Source organism: Panthera pardus, unplaced genomic scaffold (assembly GCF_024362965.1).
Source record: "Panthera pardus isolate Hobbes unplaced genomic scaffold, ASM2436296v1 HiC_scaffold_10, whole genome shotgun sequence".
Lineage (NCBI taxonomy): Eukaryota > Metazoa > Chordata > Mammalia > Carnivora > Felidae > Panthera > Panthera pardus.
This window is the reverse complement of record NW_026526655.1, coordinates 71,801,502-71,828,575: the sequence shown is the minus strand read 5'-3', so window position 1 is coordinate 71,828,575 and position 27,074 is coordinate 71,801,502. Positions and strand designations below refer to the sequence as shown.

Sequence of the window (27,074 nt, the reverse complement as noted above, 5' to 3'; positions counted from 1 at the left end):
AAAAATTCCTCCCAAAGACCGAAGAAGGGGCTAAGCTCTGAATCTCTCATGGTTAATTATACTGAAATACCGCTCTTATTTTGCTGAGGATAAATTCTTGCTCATGTGCAGAATGAATTGTGAGAAGATCACCACGTAGCCAGCCACAGACAAACTCAAAGGAGGACCATTCTGCAGCATAGGTATGAAAAAGATACTCTGCATCCTGATAAAAGAGCCAGGGTGCATCTGAAAAACAACAAGACCAAAAAAACAAAAACCAATGCAAATCATGCAAAAACTATTGACTGATATAATGCAGACTTAATAGGATATGTTATGATCGACCCCAAATTTGTAATTCAGTTGCTTAGCATTAAAAACAATGTGTGCGTTTACATATACATAAATATTTTTACATACACATAACTCAGCATATAATTTGCTTAATTTCCTTGGTATGTCTAAGAAAACTACATTTGTATTCCAAGGTCTGGGATAAATGCATATTTTAAAGTCACATGTCATGAAAAGAGTGTTAAGCTATAATACTAATCTTTAATCATATTTAATGACTTTTATTAATTTGATTATTAGTTACTTTGAGCAAATTAGTTCTGGATTGAAATAAGAAAAGAGAGACTTGATTGGAGGACTGTAATAATACAGTAATTGTATATGATAGCAGGTAGTTAGAAACTGAAGAACCGCCAGGATAGCTCTTACCGTACTGGTACCAGGGTGGAATCTTGGGTCTCACATCTGCAAAGTGAAAACAAGCCACCTTGAGGGACATTTCTTCACAAGTGCGCCATCTCTGAAGTACTTCAGCTCTAAACACAACATCTTGGACTTTGCTCTTTAAAAGAGCATTTAAAAACCAGGTACTTTTGTGCTGTCTGAAATATGGTTAGTTCTCAAACTTGAAAAGGAGGCTCAAGAGAGGCCTCTGATTAAAGAAGAAACGATGTGAGCACTTGTCAAGGGCCTATTGTGTGGCACACACTGTGGCGGGTGTTTTCTCTTACTCATTTGACAAGTGATTTGGTTTGCTTGTCATGTCACAGTGACATTTCTTCCAGACTGTACTTGAAAAATATCATATTCCACAATACAGTTGGTTATCTTTGTTTCCCATTAACTAAATTAGCGTACTGCAGTGATGTCACCTTTTCTCATTCCCCTACGATGCATCCTTTGCTAAACTCGTGCAATTTGGTTCATCACGAGGGTTGTTGGTACTGTAGACCAGGATGCTTACATTTTAGATTTCTGTAACTCTTCACTTGGAAAAGTGCTATGGATTATTAGAAAGCAAACACATAGTAAAGATCTTATTACTATTTTTACCTCTTGGAATCTTGCATATCCATTCACGTTTGGAACCACAGTGCAAGGGCAGCAATGTTTTATTTGCTTTATAAATAGCACAATTTCTTGCATCTTCTCCAAAATAAGTATTGTCTAAAAATGAAGAGACAACCTGCAGCAGATCAAGTTCATTATTTCTTAATGATGATCCCCCACAAAAAGTTTCTCTGTAAATAAATCACAATAGGCTTCTGGAGGAAGCTTAAGAAATGTCTGGATAAGATTGCATTTAGGGGCGCCTGTGTGGCTCAGTCGGTTAAGCGGCCAACTTCGGCTCAGGTCATGATCTCGCGGTCTGTGAGTTCGAGCCCCGCGTCAGCTCTGTGCTGACAGCTCAGAGCCTGGAGCCTGTTTCAGAGTCTGTGTCTCCCTCTCTCTGACCCTTCTCTGTTCATGCTCTGTCTCTCTCTGTCTCAAAAATAAATAAACGTTAAAAAAAAATTTAAAAAAAGATTGCATTTAAAGATTGTCCCACATTTGCAAAGAACAAGCTAACCAAATTAGCATTTTTCCTTAAGGATGCTTTTTTCCTAAAAAGAAGCATGCTATTCCTTTCTCCAGAGAGAACAAATCAGGTGCATGCTCCCTTCTGAGGTTGTACTGTTGTCTCACTGGCTGCAAGAGGCTTGTCCTGGGACCCTGGGTAAACTTCTGAAAGGCTCTGATCTGTCAGATTTGAGTCCCTTCTGTGATGTAGATTCTTTTGCATGTATGCTAAACTTTTTGTCTTCAGTCACTAAATTTTAATTCATCACTGGCTTTAATTAGGAAACGATCCACACTTTTCATGAATGATCATGTACAGGGATATGAAGTAAAGATTCATTCTTCTCAATGATTTAATGGCTACCTGACAGAAGAATGGATGGACCACAAGTAAAACTGGAGCAAAAATTTGGGAAAAAGAGGATGTTTGAAACGTAATACTCCTCTTCAAACATGTACACAATCATACAATAAGTCATCTAACTTACATGTATATAAGCTCAGATTCAGGCAATGGTGTGCATTTGAATATTTGTTTTGTCTAGTAGGGAGTGGTGGTGAGGAACTCATTGCACTGCTTCATGGCTTTATCTCATTTATTCTGAACCAAATTGTTCCTCTCTATTACTAATAAGACTGTTTTACTAAAACAAAAGGAAGCATTCTCAACCTCTACACGGCACATTTAATTTTTCAAGTGCCACATTGACATTAATCACCCAAGTGTGCCATATGGTGGCTGCCATTTATGTAGCAGGCGGACTCTGCTAAGTTCCTTCCACTCTCTGGGCCTCAGTTTCTTTGACAGCAAAATAGATGGGTGGGGCTGCGTGATCTCTTAGATCTCTTCCTACTCTCTGGTCCCGATATCCTTCTCAGAGAAGCAGCACTGAGGTGAAAATACGTTACATATATATATGTTTAACTAGCATGGCCTTATTATTTTTGTTTCCCACATAGAGTTTTCCACAGATCCTTTCCTTGCCACAGATTTTCTCTAGTGGGGCTAGAGATCTTATTTCTCTATTGATCTTTACTACGTCAAAGTTTGGCTGCTGATATTTTGCCAACTGGGAGACATGATAACATCATAGCTTTGGAGGCAGACAACGTGTGTACAAATCCTGGCTCTCTGAAGCATTATTTTAGGCAAACTATTTAAGCATTCTAATAACCACTGCACTGAATCATCATAAGGGGAAATGAGATCATGCTGCGGCACATTCAACCCAGTGTTTGGAACATAATTCAGGTTCAGTAAATAGCAGCTGCATTAAATGCTCACTGCCGGCTCTTGCTAGTAGCCCCATTTCACAGGTGAAACTGAATAACTTGATTTTGCATGGGCCTCAGATGAATCCCATTTCAATCTGGGATACTGCTTCCATTTTTTCCCTATCATCTTGAGGGAAATGTGAAACTTCCTCATTGCGCCTGAAAAAAAAATGTAATAGGGAGGAGTTTCTTCTTTCTTTCCTTCACAGAGGTTTTTACAAGCATGAGGCTGAATGAAAAGCAAAGTATTATTTTTTCTTTCTGAATAACTGGCTCTGGTTGAGGAGATGGTATTTCTAAGTGTGGCATTTCTGTCCTTTTAGAGATAAACTGAAATGGTTTTTTTCCATTGTAATCTGGACTTGGGTCTCACATTCATATAATTAGGTACTAAGCCAGAGAGGGAGGGTGGGGTAAAGAAAGCCTCATATTATTTTAAACAATACTTGCTTCTTTCTTGAGACTTCACATGGGAGATAGTCTGGGGACATTTCAGAGATCTTTGATCCCTTTCCAGGATAAGATCCTACAGTTGGCCTCAGATCTATGTGGCTAGTAAAGGTTTCCCAGGACTTTGCAGAAATTACTCTAATGGTACTGAGATCTGGTGCAGTTTTCGATCTGGGTCTGAGTCACAGGAAATATAGTCATTATTTCCAGTTTCTGTTGGCTGGTTTACCAAGGTGTTCCAGGGCCACCTGTTTTGAATTCATTTCCTTTTCTTCAGTTTGGAAAAACTTACAGGAGTCCCATCAGACCACTCCCAGGAGCCAGCATTCAGTGGGTTTCTTTTATTAAATCCAATCCAGAACTGCCTTTCTTCTGTCCTGTGAATAGAAAAACAAAAACTTGGCTCTTCCTATTGAATTCATAACATTATGTAAAAGGTTCAAGAAATATTTTTAAGTAATTATGTGTGTAGGAAACAGCTGATACTACTGGCAGGATGGATCAAGTCAAACAAACATTTATTGAACATTTCCTTTATGCAAAACCTGAGCTATGAAATGAATGTAGAGAAGATTAGCCTGGCTTCCCATTTCTCTTGGCTTATAGGGTGCGCTCACTGGTGACGTGCGGTTGGGGGAAAAGTCAACCTATATTGAGAACATTGCTTTCTCATGTTCATTAGGAGTGGCAACACCTTTCAATCAAGATAAGAACACATGAAAGCAAGTTGGTAAGAAATTTTGGAGCATCTTTTCCCTAGAGGACTTTTTACTATTTCACTATGTATTTATTACTTTACTATGCTTTGATTTGTTGCTTTTTTTTTTTTTTTTGGTCAAATGTTCATGTACTCTCTGAAGGTTAATTACCACCACCCCCTTTAATAGAAGGTACACAGTAGATTTTGGTTTTTTGTTTTTTTCAGATCCCAACATAAATAATTTCACAGCAAATCAGTCTGAGGCACAGTAGATTAACTTCAGCAGTCACCACTGGGTTAGATGTGGTGAGAAACCCCACAGAGAACCATCTTCCCTCCTATTAGGTGGAGGAAAAATACATCAAACCACAGAGTACTCAATAAATCAACCAATAAATTCTAACTGTACAATAACCCATCTCACTAAGACAATTTTCTGAGAATAATTTGGAGAATTAAAGATTTAAAAGATTCAGAAATCATGACAGATGCTTTATTTTCGTTAGTACAGAGAAGAAAGACTATTCTGGAGCATCCACTTCTCAAATATGAGAGCTACTGTGCCTGAACAATACAAATGAAAGTAAAATGTGACTTAGAAATCCGAGAGGTCACTGGGGCCTGGCTGGCAACTGCCATGATTACAGTTTACAATTTACAATTTATAAGGTTATGGAGGCAGAGGATGCTGCCTTAAGGTTAAGCCAGGTACGTTAACATCAATGGTCTAGGCTGGGAATTCATATCACTCTCCTGCCTTGAGAATTTTTTGTTCCTTTACTCACAGAGTTCAACATTTTTCCTGATATGTCCTGGCTCTTAGGTGATGAACTGACATTAATTTTCTCTTCATCCATTTCCTAAAATTGTATGATTTTTAATAATATAATAAATAATAAAATAGAAATAGAAAATCGGTGCCATAAGGAGGAGAATATATGCTAACTATGAGATTTGGTTTATTTGCTCTAAGCAAACATGAGATTTTGTTGAACTCCCTGGCAGTCTGGGCACAAAGTAATATTATATAGCTTTTATGATTAAGTGCTAAAGATTAATAATTTGATAGATGCTTAATATTAAAGTAATTTCAAGTGTGAGAACTTATAGAAATAGAAATGACATAATGATATTTGATCTCACAGCAAATTTGGAAGCAGTTTGCACATGTTTGTTTCACATAGCAAACCTCACTATACTCAAGTATGAAAGGATGTTTTTGCAAGGGGCTAAAGTCATGAAGCAAAGTTACAACTTAGAAGGATGAAGATAATCCCATATCCCTTGGATCTGTGGCCTCATACCAGACTAACAATCCAATTAAATCCAATTAATCAGGAAGCTTCTTGAACTTTTCTTCAGTCTCAGAGAATCTGACTCAGCAGCTCTGGTGTGAGACCAGAGGGCTCTGTATTATAAGGTGTCCCAAGTGAGTGTGATAATCAGCCAAATTTGGGAAGCATGATTTTTAGGTCAGCATTTCCCACAGACACTAGCAGTTCCATGGAATGTTGATAAGTATTCTCAAAAAAAAAAAAAAAAAAAGAGGGAGATTTATGGTCAAAGAAAGTGCTTCCTTCTAGAAGCCTTTACAATGCTAAGGCATATGGCAAATTTCCAAGTTTGTGCCTTGTTTTGCAAACATATTTGACTCCCCCCCCCCCCCCAACAGTGCTCTGTGAAAGTCACATTGGGAGATGTTGTCAACGACTCCTACCATTAAGGTCATTACTGTTGATGTTGGAGGTGAATAATTTGATAGATATTACATATTAATCTTTTTGTGGAATATCCTAAAGGAAACTTATGGGAAGACAAGGATTTTCCTCAAAAAGTTGTTCTGGATTTTTCTCTGTGATTCAAGCAAGTGTTTCATTGAGACTCCAGATTTCCAGAGCTTAGAGCATAGTACTTGGTGTTACATTTGTTTTTGCTAAATAAATGTGTGGAGTCATGGAGTCAGGCCCCCTTAGACTACAACATTCTCAGGGGTGAGATTTTGTCCATCCTATCTATTGCATGCTCCAGCCAACTATGCATATAAAAGTACCCCTTCCATAGAAGATATTCCAAACATGTATGCTAGTTGACAAGAACATTTTACAGAAAGAGGCCAATGGATAAGAAGGCTCACTAAAAGAGAACATAATGGCTGTCCTCAAATAACCAAAAATAGAGTAGACTTGATCTGTATTGCTCTGGCTTACTAGAAAGTTGATCTTTGAAATCACCCTCCAGTAATGGAACGGGCATTCTCCCAAATAAGAAGCACTCTGAAAGGAATTGTGCAGACAGAAGATGACCACAGGAATACCTCAGAAGGAATTTTTGTATTGGGTAGAAAATAGTACAAGCCTTTTACGGTTCTTCAAGTTTAAACTAAATTGATTTTCTAACTCCATGCAGTTCAAGATTCTGTAAACTTGCAAGGTGGATGCCAACAAGTGAATGCCTGGTTCCTCAAATGTAAAATTGGGAATCAATCAATGGGGCTTTCTTTTTTTTCCAAGCAAAATCTTTTTTTTTCTTTTTTTTTTTTTTTAATTTTTTTTAATGTTTATTTATTTTTGAGACAGAGAGAGACAGAGCATGAACAGGGGAGGAGCAGAGAGAGAGAGGGAGACACAGAATCTGAAACAGGCTCCAGGCTCTGAGCTGTCAGCACAGAGCCCGAGGAGGGGCTCGAACTCATGGACAGTGAGATCATGACCTGATCCGAAGTCGGACGCTTAACCGACCAAGCCACCCAGGCGCCCCCCAAGTAAAATCTTACATGGACTCTATTATAACAAAATACATAGAAGAGGAGCTGGTGGGAGCTGCTCTCGTGGGTCAGTGAGCACAGAAGCGGGACTTCTGTCCCTTGTTCCCTTCCTAGTCCTGAGTTCCAGGACTCTTGGGATTCGCAGGCAACAGTTTGAAAATCACAGGGCTAGACAATTACTGAGTTTGGCAGAGAAGCTCTAAAATTCTGATTTGAGGTACACAGAAAAAATTTCAAATATCAAAACAATCATCACTTTGTTCTTTGTTTTATGTAATGAGAACTGGGTGCAATATAAATATAAAACTGTATATGTACGTATTTTTCTTTCACAACTAGTGGCTAGTTGCTTTTAGGCTTAAATACTTGAGATTTTAAACAAATATTTGGGATACTCTTCCCTGAGAACTCATAACTGGGAGACAGAATGTTTGATTGCATTTTTCAAAATGAACAAGTATTTACCTATTGAATTTTGAATGCAAAAGCTCATTCACAAAATTCTCTTCCTCAATATGGGCAAAGCTTGCAAGATGAGCTCCAAATTCTTCACAAAATGCTTCTGCTTCTCTCCATGTTCTTTTCATCAGGACTTTTTCACTATGAAATACCTGGTTTAGTAAGAAGCAAAGAAAAGTTGACACTATCATGGATAAAGTGAGGTTGTTTAATTCTTGACAAGAAAATAACAGTAATATAATTGTCATTAATCTATATTAAAAGCTTGACCCAGTAGGGGAAAATAACATTTATTGAACTAGAATGTGTCTACTCATCGTAAAACTGTTATCTCATTTTATTCTCACAACAAATTCATGAGAACGATAGAAGGAATCAGCTCAGTTTTATAAAGGAACTCCTTGAGTTCCTTTTTTTCTTCTTCTAAATTTCCTGTAACTGGCATATACTTGTCCCTTAATAAATGTTTGTCAAGAGACAATGAGAGTCAGGCTAAGAGAGATTACAAATTTCCAGTCACAGAGCTACAAATAGGCAGGACTAGGATTACATCCAGCACTCCTTCCTGCAGGAGCCCATGAATTTCCATCCCACCAGATTGCCTTCTGACAAATTAGAATTGGCTGAAGGATCATGAATCTGGCTGACCCACAGCAAGAAATGAGAAATGAGACCTGGGACCTAGGGCAGGTATATTACTAAGTTCTTTGGGTCTTAGCTGTGCCTAAATTCTCTGCTGTTTCTCAGCTGTCCTTGGCAGTAGCAGGAAGAAGTCAGTCAAATGGAGAGTCTGGTCCTGACTTTATTTAAGATCAAGGGTAAGGGCCCAAAAACACAGAACTCCAAATCCTGGGCCTCTGTGCCCTCCTTGTTTTTAATTGCCTGACACTGCTCCCGAGTTTCTGAAGCCAGGCAGGCACCCTGCGGCCAGGCTTCGCCAAGCTCTGATTTGCTGAGACCAGAATGAATGGTTTTCCCAGTCCTCTGGGCCACAGCACAGCCTTTCCATCTTTTAAATTATATGTCAAAACTCAGCTCCTCTGGGAACCTTTTCTTGAATCACTTAAAATTCATCAATCCTACCACCATGCCCATCAAACACACCTTTACATTTGTTGTCACATCAGGGTAATATATGGTAGAAAAAGCACTGAACTGGGATTCCCAAGACCAGGAATTTATTACAATTCTGTCAACAAATAATTGTGATCTTGGGCAAATCACTTCATCCTGCTGCCTCAGTTTATTCATTTGTAAAGTTTAACTTACTGCTTTGTGAGGTCACTGTTACCCAATGAATTCAGTGTAGGATTGTGCATGCGTACATTAAATTGAGTGCATTCACAGATATTTCATGATAAGAGGATTGTAGGTAGTGATTTATATCTAGGATCTAAAGCTGATTTGCAAAAAGACATTTCTTCACACACTTTTTTCATACACACAGGTACACACACATATCAAGTATATGTATTAATTTGTTTGATCCTCAGATGTCTAGCAAGCTGCAAAAGCTATTCTTAGCAGCAAAATGATAGTATTCCATAATAAATACTTTATTCTTTTTCTTACAAACGATATGGAATTGTATCATTTCAATACCCAATGAGGAGTACATTGCAACAAAAATAACATTGACTGGGGCCTGGATAACAATCTTCGTGAAGAGGCCTTCAGTATCACCAGGGATATGTCAGTCTTTCAACTTAAAATTTTGGAATATAATTGAAAAGATAGAGACAGCCAACAACATTAAGTACTTGCTGTGTGCCAGGCACTGCTCTGGAATAAAGGAATTTGAGATACATGGACAAAACTGAAATAATGTTTGTTCCATTCAGAATGTCTAGATACCCTTGGCATCACCTTGAAGCAGCTCGCCAAGCCAGGCTCTGATTCCCAGTCCAAGTAGCAGGGGTGAAAGGGCCATCTCTCTTCCTGCTCCGTTTTCTCCTGATTTCCCACTGGTTGCTTACACAGGGACATTGCCTTAAATTGTCTGCAGTCCTTCACTTCCCACCGACCAGGTGGATTCCTTCCTCGCATGACAACACAGCCACCACTGTAGCCTAAAAGCAGAAAACAACACTTAAAAAATGTTTATTTATTTTGAGAGACACACAGAGAGAGAGAGAGAGGGAAAGAGAGAGAATGAATGTGAGTTGGGGAGGGATAGAGAGAGAGATCCCAAGCAGGTTCCATGCTGTCAGCGCCCAATGTGGGGCTCAGTCTCATCAACTGTGAGATCATGACCTGAGCCAAAATCAAGAGTCAGACATTTAACAGACTGAGTCACCCAGGCACCCTGAAAACAGCACTTTTTAATACCAGAATGACTAGAACATTTTGGTCTTGGAATACTGGTCTTTGGAGTGTTGCATAACTGACATCTCATAATGAAGAGACCACATAAGAACAATAAAGATGAGAAAGAATGCTTTATCAACAGGACTATCTTCTCTTCATCTTTGGAGAAAAGAATAGAAGATGAAAAAGTGAGGGAAGAGAGCCTGCGAAGACTGAAATTTGGACATTTTGAGCTCAGATGATAAATGATAGAAAACTAGGCACTGTTTAACCTGGGACTGAAATATCCCCCATAGCCAATCAAATCCCCAATATTTCAATCAAATGCCAACATTCCTCTACTTCCAATTATTGTGCTTTTTTTTAACTGAGCAGAGAAAAGTTTAGCCCACCATTTACTGAGCACTTACTCTGTACATCATGCTCTCATACCCCATTGTGAAAAATCAACAATGAAAAATGCATAGTGCTTACCCTCTGAGAAATAGATTTGACCAGGAAAATACATAAATGATGGATTCAAGGCAGACTGCAAGATACACCACAGAAAACCAAACTGCCAACCATGGGAGAGTGGAGAGAATGAGCTAAATTACGTATGGAGTAAAACTGGGGGCAGGAATAAAGGCAGACATTAAGGAAAAGGGAAAGACCATCTAGTTCTGGATGAAGCTCTATTCTTTTGTGTATGTTTGAACATTTTGGAAAATTAACCATGTTTTTCCATAGAAACAATTTCTTTGTTGAGTTAAGGTGCCAAGTTTGTCGTTAACTCTATACAACTCGTAGGATAGCTAAAAAAAATACCCCTTAATTTTCAGTGAATAATAGAAAACAATCCCATTTGAAAAATAGAATAAAAATTGAGTAAGAGTGAACCTTTTTTCTTGAAGCCAAAGTGATCATTCATCTATCTAAATCAAATTCAACCACAACAAAATTGTGCATCTATATCTACATACCAGGGTAGTCTGTATATTAGCTACTAGAGAAAGGAGGACAAAACAAAATAAAACAAGCAACCCCCAGCCCTTATTTTAGTGTGAGGCATAGACACATTAATTGCATTGAACATAATGTGTGAAGTACTATAGTAAGATTTCTGTGGAAGATTTCAGAAGGGGTGATGGAGTATGCCTCGGGATATCAGTAAAGGATTTGCAGCAACTGACATTTTAGCTGTGTTTTGAGGGCTGAAAAAGAGAAAAAGAGTTTTCAAGGGATGCTTGTGAAAAAAAAGCAAGCAATTAGAGATGGAGCATTTGAGGACTCTGATGACTCTGGACCTAAAGGCACTTTTAAAAATGTAGTTACTTGGGACTATATATGTGTTTTACTTAATTTCCATCACAAAGAATGGCTTCAATTTTTTTTTTAAACATATGGTAACTGGACTTATCCTTGTCAGCCATGGGTGGTTATTTTACACTCACAGAAAGACTAAAGAGAGGGTTGAAGAAGAGGGGAAGAGAGAAGAAAGAAGACAGAGGAGGACATACAAAGAGCCTCTCCTAGAGGAATGGAAGAGTTTGTGGAAAAGGAGAAAGAATAAGGGGGCGACAGAACCAGTGTTTGTGTCTTCAGCAATCCTGAGTGTACACACTGTGTTAGACACCAGGCATCATGGCCATCCACAAGAAGCCTACAGTCGTGTGTGTGTGTGTGTGTGTGCGTGTGTGTGTGTGTGTGCTGATATGTCAGAGAGACCCACAAAGGTGAAAATGTCCGGTAGTAAACAAGAAAACATGACTAGTATGACCTGTATAGAAGCAAAGAAAGTCAAAAGAGAGTTGGTCTATACAAAAGCCATTAGTCGGGGCGCCTGGGTGGCTCAGTCAGTTAAGCGTCCGACTTCAGCTCAGGTCATGATCTCGCGGTCCGCGGGTTCGAGCCCCACGTCGGGCTCTGGGCTGATGGCTCAGAGCCTGGAGCTTGCTTCCGATTCTGTGTCTCTCTCTCTCTCTGCCCCTCCCCCGTTCATGCTGTGTCTCTCTCTGTCTCAAAAATAAATAAACGTTAAAAAAAAAAAAAGCCATTAGTCGACTCCATTGGCCAGAACACGTAGGTAGTGTTAAAGATGAATGAAAGATTGGGGGCCACACAAGGGGAAAAGATTATAGCATGCAACTGCAATCTGTCATGAATGGAGCTTTGCAGTCCTGTTCAATGTAATTTTGGAATGCATCTCACAATCTAGCTGGGTCCTGAACAATAGAGGGGATGTTGCATACTCCCCAGTGATGAGATTGTAATGAAATTGAGCTATGGAAATCCACATGAAAGCCCCAAACATAATATGCTAATGGAGTTGCTCTAGTTGAGAGAGCTGGGTACATGCATTCCCTCTCAATTCCATCATCCTTCCCCAGCATCCTTGACTTGGAACCTGAAGTATGGGCTTCTAGTCTTAGCACAAATATGTAGTAACTCAAAATTCAAACAGGTTAATTAATCACACACACAAAAAAACCCTTGTCTGAAATGTGGGGATAAGAATTCCTTTCTTTCCTCAGTGGTTTTCATGAAGATCAAATGGAATAATGTATTTAAAAGCACCCTGAAAGATAGGAAGGGCTAAAACCAGCCCTAAGATGTTGCTTCTATTCTTTTTTGACTGTTTATTACAAAAGCTTGGATTTTGTGGCATGAGTTCTGCCTGCACGTTCAAGGAATTTTTAAAAAGCTCGATTCAGCAAATTTAAAATGTAATATACTTTTTTTGTTGTTGGTTTTGCATTTTGTTTTACTTTTTCACATCAGACAATGATTAAATAGCTTTGGTTTTAGATACTATAGATACTCAACTCATCTTCATTAGTAGAGAAGGAGATGTTTGTGAACTACGATGAAGGTGAAAATGCTGTGGGAATGTTACTGGGATTCTAAAGTGGTTAACTTAATGGAACATTTGACCCGAATTTTGGAGTCTCAGCCCCAAAGAAGCAGTAAAGCAGTGTAATAAAGGGAGACTGAGATAAGGGAGATATAAACCGAATTTATAATCCTATATTGTAGGCATGCTTGCAAAAGCCAAATAAGAAAAGTAGGGTATGGGTGGGAGTGGAGGGGGTTTTTCTCCCAGAGATATTGTTCTCAAATTCAATAACTCATCTCCCATTGGAGAAAAATTATCATTCTGTTTCTCAGTGGTGAATCTCACATTTAAACTGATTCTCCTTATCTGCCTTACCCTCCGTCTATCCCCCTTCACTCTGTCCATGGAACATGAATGAGTGGCTTAGGCGGTTAAGCATCTGACTCTGGCTCAGGTCACATCTCACGGTTTTGTGAGTTAGAGCCCTGCATTGGGCTCTCTGCTGTCAGCACAGAGCCTGCTTCAAATCCTCTGTCCCTTATCTCTCTGCCCCTCCCCTGCTCGCGCACTTACTCTCTCTCTCAAAAATAAATAAACATTAAAAAAAACACGAATAGGATAACTTTGGGTCAATTAAGAAATTCCAACTCACTGTTCTAGCCCCTTCCATTTGACAAAGCTATCTAACCATATAAATTGAACTGAGGTGAGAAAGCCTCCATTTTTCACCTCTCTGGTCAAATATCTGAAAGCAGACAAACAAAATCTATTTGTGGCCTCAGGGTAGGAGGTAACTGTAGCTGGGCCTTCAGAGCCTCTGGACAATTATTTTTCTTTAGTCTGTTTAGTTATTTTCCCATTCCTTGCAATAACCCTTTCCCATCATTTTTTTTTTTTTTACTATGACCAAGTGAGATTTATTCCAGGTGTGCAAACATAATTCCACATTTGAAAACCAATTAATGTAATCCACCATATCAATAGACTAAAAGAAAAAAAATCATATGATCATATGATCTACCCACCTTTCTGCTCTGTCCTTTTCTCCATCTTCATGCAGAAAAGTGATGCAATGGGGGTAGCTTCCGTGGAATGCTGTTAGGTATTTTATATGGTCTTTATTTAACTTCAAAAACTCTGAGATAGATATCATATCAGTATTTACAGTTTGCTAATGGAAAAATTGGGGCACAAAGGTTTGGTAACTTGCCTAAGGCCACACAGTGAGGGGTTTGATGCAGAATTTGAAAACAGATTTAACTAAGTCTACTATGAGACAATGCCAAGGTACAGAATAGGCAGGCATTCAATACATAGCTGTTGAATCAATGATTGAATCTTCCCCTCAATTATGTTCCTCCTTTTCTATAGTCATGTTTCTTTTCTGTGTGTGATCTCAGCATTTCCGTAAAGATCTCTGATCCCACTTTTACCTTGTATGACAGTTACTTACATCATTACAAAAAAAATATGAAAATACCCAAAGAGTGCCCAGAAATGAGAATATGTTTGTTCTCATTTCAGAACTCTAGGAAGCGTTAAAATGGATCAGCCTATCTACCTGCTGGCTGGACAGACTTTTCTTTGCTATGTGAAGGGCACTTTCAAGAAAAAGAGATCTGATTTACTCTACTGGCATCCCATTTTCTTTGTCACTGGCAGAAGATTTCTATTGACTTGGGACAACTGGGGTAAATGTTCTGGAGTTATCCCATTTAATGTTCCTAAATAAGAAAGTCCCCATTTTTTCCCTTTAATTACTGGTACTAGTTAGTATGTATCAAAACTGGTTTTCCTGTTTTACCTGAATAGTTACTTCTCTTAAAATACCAAGTGCCACAGTCTCTTTGCTGTTGTTGTTTTAGTAAAATAGCAGGAAACTATCTCTTTATAAAGATATCCCAGATAGGAAGCTATGAAGTAACCCCTAAGGAATCAATGGATCTAGGCATTGATAATTAGCGGCTTCTAACATAGCAAAAAGTGAGAAAAGTGAACATTATGTGCCTTAAGATAGAACACACAACTACTTATGAAATGGTTTTCCAAAAGAAAAGAAAATCTGAATTATATAATGTCTTTGATTCTACCTTCTTAAAAATAAAAATGTCAATTTTATGGAAAATAAAGAGGATAGAGTAACGCATTAAACAACATATAGGGATTCAATCAAAAAGTCCAGACTGTAGGAAACTCTGCAGGACAAACAACCCTCTTGCATCAACAAATAAAATTTTTTAAAAATAGGAGGGGGCAAAGAAGAAGGAAATGTAGAGATTAAAATAGACTTTAGGGGATCTATCAACCAACTGCAAATGTATAAACCTTTTTGGATCCTGATTCAGACAAACTGTGAAATCTGTTGTATAATATTATGAATCATTTAGAAATGTGAGCATTAACTGAAGACTTATGATATTATGAAATTATAGTTAATTACTTTTAGCTGTAATAATTGTCTTATATTCACATTTTTTAAAAAGAAGTCTTTATCTTTTAGAGATGATATTGAAATATTTGTGGATGAAACAATATGATGTTTGGGATTTGCTATGACAAAATATTAGAAGTGTTGGGGAGAGTGGGTGAGTATATAGATGAAACAAGATAGATTGTGAGTTGGTAATTGATGACACTGGGTGATGGGTATATGGTGGGTCATTACACTATCTGGTGAACATAATACAATGTTGAAAAAAGTGGCAGAACTGTGATTCCCCCACAGATTGAATATTTTGATGATATGACATAAAGACAGAGTCTTGGCTAAGTTTATAAAAAAACTGCAGGCTTCCTATTCAGTGGTCAATTTATATAGTCAGTCTGGGCTGGATTAAGATTCTGACATGAGGACGAAGTTAATGGATACTTTTGTGACAGGCAGGGAAAAAATGTGATTTAGGATGGCATTTCTGCAAACTGCAATTTAAAAGAAAAAAGGAAACACAGAGGCTTTTATATTGCTATTTTCTTCAAAAAAAGATTTACATTTTCATCTTATTCAGAGACAATTTACTCAATGTCAGTCAGCATGAGCAGCCAAACTGAGCATCATGATATTATTTTTGCTTCAGGGAGAAGAGGAAAAGAGTAGTGCCACTCAAATAAATTATAGTAGAAACTTATGAATGACAAGGAGCTCTGCTTCAGTTCCAGATTTTAGACATCCAAATATGCCCCAAGGAAGGTAACATTAAGAACCAAGATTTTGTCTATTCAAAATGTATTAATTTATTTTGACAGGTATAGACATTCCTAACAAAATTCCGAGGTATATTAGAAATGAAGCCTGAGGTTTTTTTTTTTATTTTTCAGTAATAGTGTGACATGGAACTTCACTATTGTCTGCATTTTAATAATATTCACAGATTTGTAGAATAAGAAGGTTGTTTACTGAGTGAATTATGATGTTTCTTGTTTAGAGCCATGCAAGTCACCAGTTTCTATACACATTTCCTAAACCGATGCTTACACACAAAAAATCTGATTTGTCTTAACTTCACCTTGCAGTCATTTTTTTAAAGTATAGGGTTTTTTTTAAGAATAATAAACTATGTATATTAGAGCATTTTGAATTCATAGCAAAACAGTGGAAAGTACCGACTTCCTTTATACCTCCTGCCTCAAATAGGTAAAACCTTCCCCACTATTAACATCTCATACCACAATGGTACATTTGTTAAAGCCTACAGTGACACATCATTACCACCCCAAATCCATGATTTACATTAGGTTTCATTCTTGGTGTTGTACATTCTATGGTTTGGACAAATGTATAATTACATATATACACCATTGTGTATATATAGAATAGTTTCACTGTCCCCCAAATCCTCTGTGCTCTGTCTATCAACCCCTCCCTTCCCCCTGACCCCTGGAAACCACTTTTTACTAGTAATCTTTTTACTGTGTCATAGTTTTCCCTTTTCCAGAGTGTCCTATGGTTTGAATCACATAGTTTGTAGACTTTTCAACTGGCCTTTTCCACTTAGTAATATGTATTTAAATTTCTTCCATGTCTTTGAATGGCTTGATAGCTCATTTCTTTTTAGCAGTGAATAACATTCCATTGTCTAGATGTCCCATATTTTGTTTATCCATTCACCTGCTAAAGGACATCTTGATTAATTTTAAGTTTTGGCAAGTATGAATACAACTTCGATAAAAATCCATGTGTAGATTTTTGTGTGAATATCAGTTTTCAGTTTATTTGGGTAGACACCAAGGAGTGTGATTGTTGGGTTATATAGTGAGAGTATGTTTAGTTTTGTACGAAACTATCAAACTGTCTTTGAAAGTGGGATGCTATTTTGTTTTCCCACCAGCAATGTATGAGTGTCCCCATTGTTTTATATCCTCACCCGTGTTTTGGATTTTGGTCATTCTCATAGGTGTGCTGTGGTATCTTGTTGCAATCTATAATTTCCTAATGACATATGATGTTGAACATATTTTCATATGCTTGCTTGCCATCTATATATCTTTATTTAAGATCTTTTGTCCATTTTTAATTCTTGTCCTTCATTTTCTTATTGTTGGGTTTCAAGGATTCTTTGTATACTTTGAATTACAGTCCTTTGTCAGATGTGGTTTTTGCAAATATTTGGTCTTAGTGTGTGGCTTGTCTTCTCTTTCTCTTGGCATTGGCTTTCTCAGAGCAGAAGTCTTTAGTTTTAATGAAGTCCAGCAAATCAACTGTTTCTTTCATGGACTGTGCCTTTGGTGTTATATCTAAAAAGTCATTGTTTTGCCCAAGGTCATCTGGTTTTCTATTATGTTATCCTCTAGGGTGTTACAGCTTTGGGACTCACATTTAGCTCTATGTTTTATGTCAGTCAGTTTCTGGGCTGTCTTATGTTCAACTGACTTGTCTTTTTTTCCCCCCCAATACCACACTGTCTTGATTACTCTAGCTTTATAGTAAGTCTTAAAGTCATGTAGTGTCAGTTCTCTGACTTTGTTCTTCTACATCGATATTGAATTGCCTATTCTTGGTCTGTTGCCTTTCCATATAAGCTTCAGAATCAGTCTTTTCAATATCCACAAAATAACTTCCTGGGATTTTGATTGGGATGGTGTTGAATCTATAGGGAAGTTTGTGAAAAACTGATATCTTGATGATACCGAGTTTTTCTATCCATGAACTTGGAATATCTCTCCATTTATTTACTTGTTCTTTGATTTCTTTCATTAAAGTGTATAGTTTTCCTCATATAGATTTTATATATATTCCATTAGATTTATATATGAGTTTTTCATTTTGGGGGTGATAATATAGATGATAATATGTTTTTAAGTTTAAACTCCATTTGTTCATTGCTGTTATACAGGAAAGCAATTGACTTTTGTTCATTAATCTTTCATATTGCAATCTTGCCATAATCACTTATTAGTTCAAGTGTCAATAGACAATCTTATCATCTGTGAACAAAGTTTTAGTTCTTTCTTCCCAATCTGTATTTATTTTATTTTATTTTATTTTATTTTATTTTATTTTATTTTATCCTACTACATTGGCTAGGCCTTCTAGTACAATGTTTAAAAGAACTGTTGACAGGGAACATCCTTGCCTTGTTTCTGATTTTAGTGGGAAAGCTTTTAGTTTCTCACCATTAATTATGATATCTGTAGGTTTTGTAGATGTTCTTTATAAAGATGGGCACCTGAGTGGCTCAGTCAGGGAGCATCTGACTTTGGCTCAGGTCATGATCTCACAGTTTGTGAGTTCAAGCTCTGCACTGGGCTCTATGCTGACAGCTCAGAGCCTGGAGTCTGCTTCGGATTCTGTGTCTCCCCTCTCAATCTGCTTCCCCCCTCTACTCATGCTCTGTCTCTGTCTCAAAAATAAATAAATGTTAAAAAAAATTAAATATATAAAGTTGAAGAAGTTCCCCTCTATTCCTAGTTTGCTAACAGTTTTTAAAATAAATAGGTATAGGATTTTGTCAAATATTTTTCTTCATCCATTGATATGATAATGTGACTTTTATTTTACAGCCTGGTGATGTGATGGATTACACTAATTGATTTTCGAATGTTGAACCAGCCTTGTATAACTGGGATAAGTCCCATTTGGTTGTGGTGTATAATTCTTTTTTACATTGTTGGATTCAATTTATTATTTTATTGAAGATTTTGCTATTTTGTTTGTGAGAGACATTGGTCGTTAGTTTTCTTTTCTTGCAACATCTTTGATTTTGGTATGAGGGTAATGCTGGCCTCATAATGAGACAGGAAGTATTCCCTCTGCTTCTGTCTTCTGGAATAAATTGTAGAGAACTGGCATAATTTCTTCTTTATATGTGTGGTAGAATTCACCAGTGAACCAATGTGGACCTGGTGCTTTCTGTTTGGAAAAGTTATGAATTTTGTTTCAATTTCTTTATTAATAGCTATTCAGATAGTCTATTCAGATAGTCTATTTCTTCTTGTGTGTATTTTGGCTGATTATATCTTTAAAGGAATTGGTCTATTTCATCTAGGTCATCAAATGTGTGGATATAGAGTTGTTCATAATATTCTTTTATTATCCTTTTAATGTCCCTGGCATCTGTAGTGATGCCTCCTCTTTTATTTGTGATGTTAGTAATTTGTGTCTTCTCTCTTTTTTTATTTTTAATTTAAAAAATTTTAATGATTATATTTATTTTTGAAGGAGAGAGAGACAGAGCATGAGTGGAGGAAGAGCAGTGAGAGAGGAGACACAGAATCCAAAACAGGTTCCAGGCCCTGAACTGTCAGCACAGAGCCTGGTGTGGGGCTTGAACTCACAAACTGTGAGATCATGACCTGAGCCAAAGTCAGACACTTAAATGACTGAGCCACCCAGGTGCCCCAAGTCTTCTCTCTTTTTTTAGTGAGCCTGGCTACAAACTTATCAATTTCATTGATCTTTTAAAAGAACCAGGTTTTGGTTTTGTTGATTTTCTTTATGGAGTTCCTGTTTTCAATTTTATTGATTTCTGCTCTAATTATTATTATTTATTTTCTTCTGCTTACTTCAGATTTAATTTTCTCTTCTAATACTTAGATTGCTGATTTTATTTTTTTTAATATTTATTTATTTTTTAGAGAGAGAGAGAGAGACAAAGTGTGAGCAGGGGATGAGCAGATAGAGGGTGACACAGAATCCGAAGCAGGCTCCAGCCTCCCAGCTGTCAGCACAGAGCCTGATGTGGGGCTCGAACTCATGAACCATGAGATCATGACATGAGCTGAAGTCAGACGCTCAACCTACTGAGCCACCCAGGCATCCCAGAGATTGCTGATTTTAGATTACCATTTTCATTTAGTTTAAAATGTTTTAAGATTCCTCTTGAGATTTCTTCTTTGACCCACATGTTATTTAGACATGTGTTGTTTAATCTCTAAATATTTTGGGATTTTCCAGCTATCCTTCTGTTGTTGGTTTCTAGTTTAATTTCACTGTGGACCAAGAGAAGACATTATATGATTTCTATTCTTTTAAATTTGTTAAGGTGAGGTTTTTGGCCAGTATGTGGTCTATCTTAGTGAGCATTTCATGTGAGCTTGAGAAGAATGTGTAATTTGCTATTGATGGATTAACTAGCCTATAGATATCAATTATATCCTGTTGATTGACAGTACTATCGAGTTCAACTTTGTCCTTACTGATTTTCTGTCTCTTGGATTTGTCCATTTCTTTTCTTTCTTTTTTTAAATTTTTTTAATGTTTATTTATTTTTGAGAGAGAGAGAGAGAGAGGGAGAGGGAATGTGGGCAGGGAAGGGCAGAGAGAGATGGAGACACAGAATCCAAAACAGGCTCTAGGCTCTGAGCTATCAGCATAGAGCCTGACACGGGACTCAAACCCATGAGCTGTGAAATCATGACCTGAGCCAAGGTTGACGCTTAACTAACTGATCCACCCAGGCACCCCTGTCCATTTCTGATAGAGGGATGTTACAGTCTCCAACTGTATAATAGCGTCATCTATTTCTCTTTGCAATTCTATCAGGTTTTTTTGCTCATGTATTTTGACGCTCTGTTGTTAGGTGCATACACATTAAGGACTGTTATGTCTTTTTAGAGTACTACTCCGTTACCATAATATAATGTCACTTTTTTTAATCCTTGAAAACTTTCCTGGTTCTGAAGTCTGCTCTGTGACATTAATATAGCTATTCCTGTTCTCTTTTGATTAGTATTTGGACAGTATATCTTTGTCCATCCTTTTACTTTCAATTTACATGTGCCTTTATATTTAAAGTGGATTTCTTTTTCTTTCTTTCTTTTAAAAAGTGGGTTTCTTGGGGCACCTGGGTGGCTCAGTCAGTTGAGCGTCCAACTTTGGCTCAGGTCATGATCTCGCGGTCTGTGGGTTCGAGCCCCACGTTGGGCTCTGTGCTGACAGCTCAGAGCCTGGAGCCTGTTTCAGATTCTGTGTCTCCCTCTTTCTCTGACCCTCCCCTGTTCATGCTCTCTCTCTGTCTCAAAAATAAATAAATGTTAAAAAAAAATAAAAAAAATAAAGAATAAAAATAAAAATAAAAAGTGGGTTTCTTGTAGTCAACATACAGTTGGGTCCTGTTTTTTGATCTTCTCTGACAATCTCTGTCTTTTAATTGGTATATTTGGTCCTTTGACTAATTATTATCATTATATATTTGATATAAGAAAATTATTTTGACAGTATTATAATAATATCTATCTCTCCTCAGGGAAGAGCCTGAGGCCCCCTAACCCATTTCCTCCAGGAACACATTTAGAGGTATCTTATTGCCTATCATCTCTTAGGGTAGCCCTGATTGAGGCCCGTAAGTAAGAAATGGACCAAGGCATCCAAATAGGAATTCATGCTGATGTAAAGGTGTGTTGGGTCTAGGCTGGTCACCTAAGAAGGGCCTAAAACTTGTTCCAAAGGGGCTAGTTCTAGGGTAGTTTGTGGCTGGAGCCATTCGTTTCTCTGGAACTGACTAACCTGGCACAGTTTCACGTTTTGGGATTCAGAGCTGAGAATATGAGGATGAACTAATAGAGCAACTCTGAAATCCTGGCTAAGGATAACAGAAGCCCATGGAGGAGATGGACTAACAAGAGTGTTACCTAAGTAATGGGTCAGCATTCCATGGCAAAGTGGCTGTGGCTGTGGACTGATTAGATGTACCTATATGTGCCCATTCACTGTGCTTTGAAGTATATCAGACTAGTCTGGGCTGAGTAAGCCCCTGATATTCTTGGACAATCAAGGGCAGGGGGAGGGGGAGGGGGAAAAGCCTTTAAGGAAGAAGAAACTGGACTTCCTGCTAATAAAGGCATGTGTGGTCTTGAGCAATGAATTTACACCTTGGACCTGTCAAATGTCACATGCATCATACTTTTAAAAAAGACCAGCCATATTTCACCCCCTGAGAACCTGTGGTAATTGTTTTAATTGATTTAGGCATTAAGAAAACATTAAGGAAGCACCAGAGGAGCTGGATCACGGGGTGGAAGGAATTTTGAGCAAAGGAAACAGGAGGGAGGGGTGATGTTATAGTTCTCTCTACTTACGAGGCTGATATGCATTCCAGTGTGTGTACTGCACCGGCTCAGACTTCTGACCCTCTGCTGTCTTCCAAGTGTATTCTCCTGTGCCATTTTGATCTTGAAGAGCTATCCAAAAATAACTGCCCTTCGTTTTTACCACACTACTGATCAAACTGGTAATAAAAGCCTGTTCAAACCTTAAAAACAGAAAAAGGAAATGGTTATAGTAAGTTCCTGGGCAATAAAAAAATTGTCATTAAAGCATAATGAGCTGCACAGAATGGCACCAGAATAAGCATTTCTGACGAATTCTTCAGAACATGGAGCAGAAAAATACTCATAGACCCTGAGCATTACTAATACATGCCAAATGTCACTGCAATGCTCAGAATTAGATGAGTGAGGAGAATTTGAGTCTCAAAGACAAGGCTTAATTCTTTCAAGGAATAGAGTCCAGCTCCAGTTTCAGAGTATATGTGGTAAAGCCCATAAAGTTAGCAATATATTTCTTGGCACAGCAAGTGCCCTGTTTTGTAATTAGGCCACACAGCACATACCTTGGTTTAATGTGCGTGCAGGGGGGAACTGGCAGTGGGGGGAAGAAATGAGTGTCTGCCAACATGGAGTTCACATGTACCGCACCCCCCTCCCCCGCCACACTTGCCTAGTGAGAATGGAACAGAGATTGGAGTAGCAATTTTATGTATCCCAAATCAGTTTGTTCATAAGCACATGGAGTCCGTGGCTTATTCAAATGTGTTCAGATGGGCATGTTCACTGAAGATAGATTTAAAACCCTAGGAACTAATCCAAGGATGTACACCCACCAATATTTTCCCCACACAGCTGAATGAATTAGTGTTCAGTGATTGGTGGCAGTGCTCCTTCCCCAACATGAATGCATCAAAAGCAGAATCTGGAAAATTTGTGTATATGCTTCCACATGAATACCTAATAGAAAAACGTGAGTATTAAAATTTAACTAGCGTTGAAATTTTAAGCTAAGCTTGAAAAATTTATTTTCAATACACATGAAGTTTTAAAGAAACACATTTCAAACAGTGATGACTTTTGGCCAGAACTGCTGAGTCAATGAGAAAGGGAAGGCCTGATGAAATCATCCAGAAAACCTAAAAAGAAAGCAAATTAAATTTTTTCATCCAGTTCTGGAAGTTTTTCATTACCATGCATCTTTAAGTTGCTAAAGGAAACAAAAGCAATGGGGTCATTCAAGAGTAGAAAAGCTTCAAGGGAAATGGGGGGAGACGTACAATTTTTAACTGCCTTATAAACATCACTAGCAATATTTAGTAATCTTAGGCATCTATGATACTCATCTTTGCAGGACATATAGATTTTTATTATGCTTTACTAACTATTTTCTGTAGGTGCTCTATTAATAATCTATATAGCACACATCTAAAACTAGAAAAGTTCTTTTTTAACCAGATTGTAGTGGCAGAATTTTATGTAAATGTAAAAAAATGTAAATGTAAAATGTTTTAAATGTAAAAAAACCTCCTTCAAAAGGACCGTACATAAAACTAAACATTGTCTAGATGCTATTGTAATTTTTCTTATGCTTCCAATGGTTCATACTCTCATAATTTAGAATCTGCTTTTCCTTCTCCCCTCGGAGACAGAGTAGCATTGTTATCATGCCCAGCTGGTGCCTTAAACTGCTGTCCTAGGAGGCTAGCATGGCACTGCATCGTTCAGGCTATGGCCCGACTACTATTCACTGTGCTGGTTCTAAACCCAGGGGACATTGCTGGTTCCTCCATGACCTTGTACTATGGCATTTATTGGATAATGGAGAGATATAACATTGTCTGTAAACTTGGCCACTGGTATCGTTATTCATGACAACATTTTCCTTTTGTTCCCTGTTGGTTTTGGATTTATTTAGTCCACTCTGATTTGCTATTTTATCACTATGATTGCTTAAAACAATAGAAACCCTGTGTTTTTTAAATTGGCAAGTATCTTTTAAGTAGTTGCATATAATACTCATACATTAGATCCTAAAACCTTCAAATCAGAACTCTAGTTCTCTTGGTACTGTTTAGAAGATAGCATTGTTAATATAGAAATTCAGCAAATATGTCTTTCTTTTAAATTATGTGCTCTAAGAACTTAACTCTGGATCACAGCATGCAGCCATTTGAGTGTCTGTTTCTAACCGATAAAGAAACAAGAGTATATTTTATACTTGTTACCACTCACTATTTGGTTCCAAACACTTAAAAGGGTTGTGAAAACTCTGGCTTAAAGTAATAGAGCAGATGATCTTTTAAAGTCTTTTTTGGCCTTGTGTTTAGAATTCCGCATTTGTGAATATTCCAGAGTTTCTTTATATCTGGCCTTTTTGCCTGGTTTCACTAGATTATTTAATTCAAATGTTATGACTTAAGAACAAAAAGTACAGATTTTTAGTTTATTATTTGAACCAGGATAATATATTATATCCAAAGAGTTTAGTAAAGTAAATACTGTTGTCTTTTAGAAAAGCAAATGATAAAACACTTTGCGTTTGTGTAACTACTTATAAAATCAAATTTTTAGGGAAATAATTCTTAAAATCAGGAAAAATTTTTTTTCCAGTCAGCTCCTTAAAAAAGTTAAGAAACCAAATATGCATTTTTCAATGTAAATAAGAAAAATATATCTTGAATTATCATCAATTTGTTAACAAATTGTTACTGATGGTGCTAAACATTACATTTTAATTAAAAAATGCAATTTGGGGTGCCTGGGTGGCTCAGTCGGTTGGTTGGGCGGCCAACTTCGGCTCAGGTCATGATCTCACAGTCCGTGAGTTCGAGCCCCGCGTCGGGCTCTGTGCTGACCGCTCAGAGCCTGGAGCCTGTTTCAGATTCTGTGTCTCCCTCTCTCTGACCCTCCCCCGTTCATGCTCTGCCTCTCTCTGTCTCAAAAATAAATAAACGTTAAAAAAAATTTTTTTTTAAATAAAAAATGCAATTTGAAGACTGTAATACATATTTTTGGGATATATATACTGATGATTTTTTTCATTTCAAAATAAATTTTGCATTTCAAAAAATGCACACTTCAAAATGAGATTTTTTAAAAAAGATTTTATTTAATTTAATTTGTTTATTTTATTTTTTTAATTTACATCCAAGTTAGTTAGCATATAGTGCAACAATGATTTCAGGAGTAGATTCCTTAATGCCCCCGAAGGAGATATTTTATATTTGAGTCTCTGAAAATATTTCATCCATTTAGCCAATGTACTTGAAAAGAAAGATGTTCCTTGTCTATAAGTAATACTATACTTAGCAGACAGCAGTACTTAATGATTATGTTTGTATTACCTAAAACCAGAAATTGAAAAAAGTAATGAACTGGATGTAACTTTACTAGAGAACTTACTACAATTAAAAAAAAACAGTGGTAGTCTTTACATATAGTGATACAGTTAGGAGGTATTCAGTTTTTAACTGAGTGATTGCAATGGGATTTCTTCTAATAACATGATTGTTAACATTTTTAATACCGTATTCAAATAACTGACTCTATTGCTGAATGAACATAAAAATGATAAATTCCTTCTCTTTCTTTTAAATCAAGAATAGAAATAGAATATCATTGTTTTAAAATGGGAGACATGTATCATGATTATTATTACAAGAAGTTTTTGGTGGCATGCCTCAAGAACTAGAAGTCTTAAGTTTTTGGATATTATTTATTGCAAAAGACAGAAGAGATAGAAAAGATACTTAACGTACACACAAGAAATGCACCTGGAAGAGCAAATTCCAAACTGTTAATGGCAGTTACCTTTGTTAACTGTTAATGGGAAAAGAGTGGGATTGGTTGGAGGGAGAAAGAGTGCAGGTGAGGGGGCACTCTCATTTTTTAGTTTATATTCTTCTGGCTTGCTTGAATTTATACTAATGAGAAAGTTGGTCTCACAACTTTGATTTCAAAACTTGTTGAAAGTACAGAAATCAAAACAGTGTGGTACTGGCATAAAGACAGACATGTATTAATAGAATAGAGAAAAGAACCCAGAAGTAAACCCTTGTAGATATAGTCCAATGATTTTCCACAAGGGTGCCAAGACCGTTCAATGGGAAAAGGACAATCTTTTCAACATTAATGTTGGGAAAACTGGATATCCACGTGCAGAAGAATGCAACTAGACTCTTCTTTATACCATTTACGAAAATTAACTGAAAGTGAATCAAAGACCAAACACAAGAGCTAAAATTATAAAACTCTTAGAAGAAAACATAGGGGAAATGTTTCATGACACTGAATGTGGCAATGATTTCTTGGATATGACACCAAAAACACCGGCAACAAAATAAGAATGGATAGACTCTTAAATATGGAGAACAATGGAGGGTTACTGGAGGGGTTGTGGAAGGGGCAATGGGCTAAATGGGTAAAGGGCATTAAGGAATCTAGTCCTGAAATCGTTGTTGCACTATATGCTAACTAACTTGGATGTAAATTAAAAAAATAAATTAAAACAATGGATATATTGGATTTAATCAGAATTAAAAACTTCGTGCATCAAAGGACATCAACAGAGTGAAAAGGCACCCCATGGAGTAGGAGAAAGTATTTGCAAAGTATGTATCTGATAAGGGAGTAATATCCAGAATATATAAAGAACTGCTACAACTCAACAACAAAGAATAAACACTCCAATTAAAAAAAGGTAAAGGACTTGAATAGACATTTCTCCAAGGAAGATATACAGATGCCAATAAGCACATGAAAAGACACTCAACATCACTAATCATTAGGGAAGTGCAAGTTGAAACCACAATGAGATACCATTTCATACCCATCAGGATGGCTATTATACAAAAACAAAATAACAGATGGATGGCTAAGACCTGGAGGAATTGGAACCCCCTGTGCACTGCTTGTGGGAGTGTAAAATGGTGCTGCTGATATGGAAACCAGTATGTCTGTTCCTCAAAAAATTAAAATAGAATTAT

At 37.2% G+C, this 27,074-nt stretch overlaps 1 protein-coding gene across 3 annotated transcripts in view; it reads right to left on the bottom strand.

Moving 5' to 3' along the window:
- The window catches only part of PLA2R1 (phospholipase A2 receptor 1), a 119,714-nt gene that overhangs the window by 34,718 nt on the left and 57,922 nt on the right, over positions 1-27,074 (bottom strand). For all 3 annotated transcript variants that reach the window (XM_053908334.1, XM_019457485.2, XM_019457474.2), the window contains 7 exons: positions 22,120-22,292; positions 9,351-9,553; positions 7,491-7,636; positions 3,854-3,938; positions 1,330-1,462; positions 706-741; positions 71-228 (listed from right to left, as the gene is read on the bottom strand). In XM_053908334.1, the coding sequence (XP_053764309.1) occupies positions 71-228; positions 706-741; positions 1,330-1,462; positions 3,854-3,938; positions 7,491-7,636; positions 9,351-9,553; positions 22,120-22,292 (934 nt within the window). The remainder of the gene's footprint in view (positions 1-70; positions 229-705; positions 742-1,329; positions 1,463-3,853; positions 3,939-7,490; positions 7,637-9,350; positions 9,554-22,119; positions 22,293-27,074) is intronic.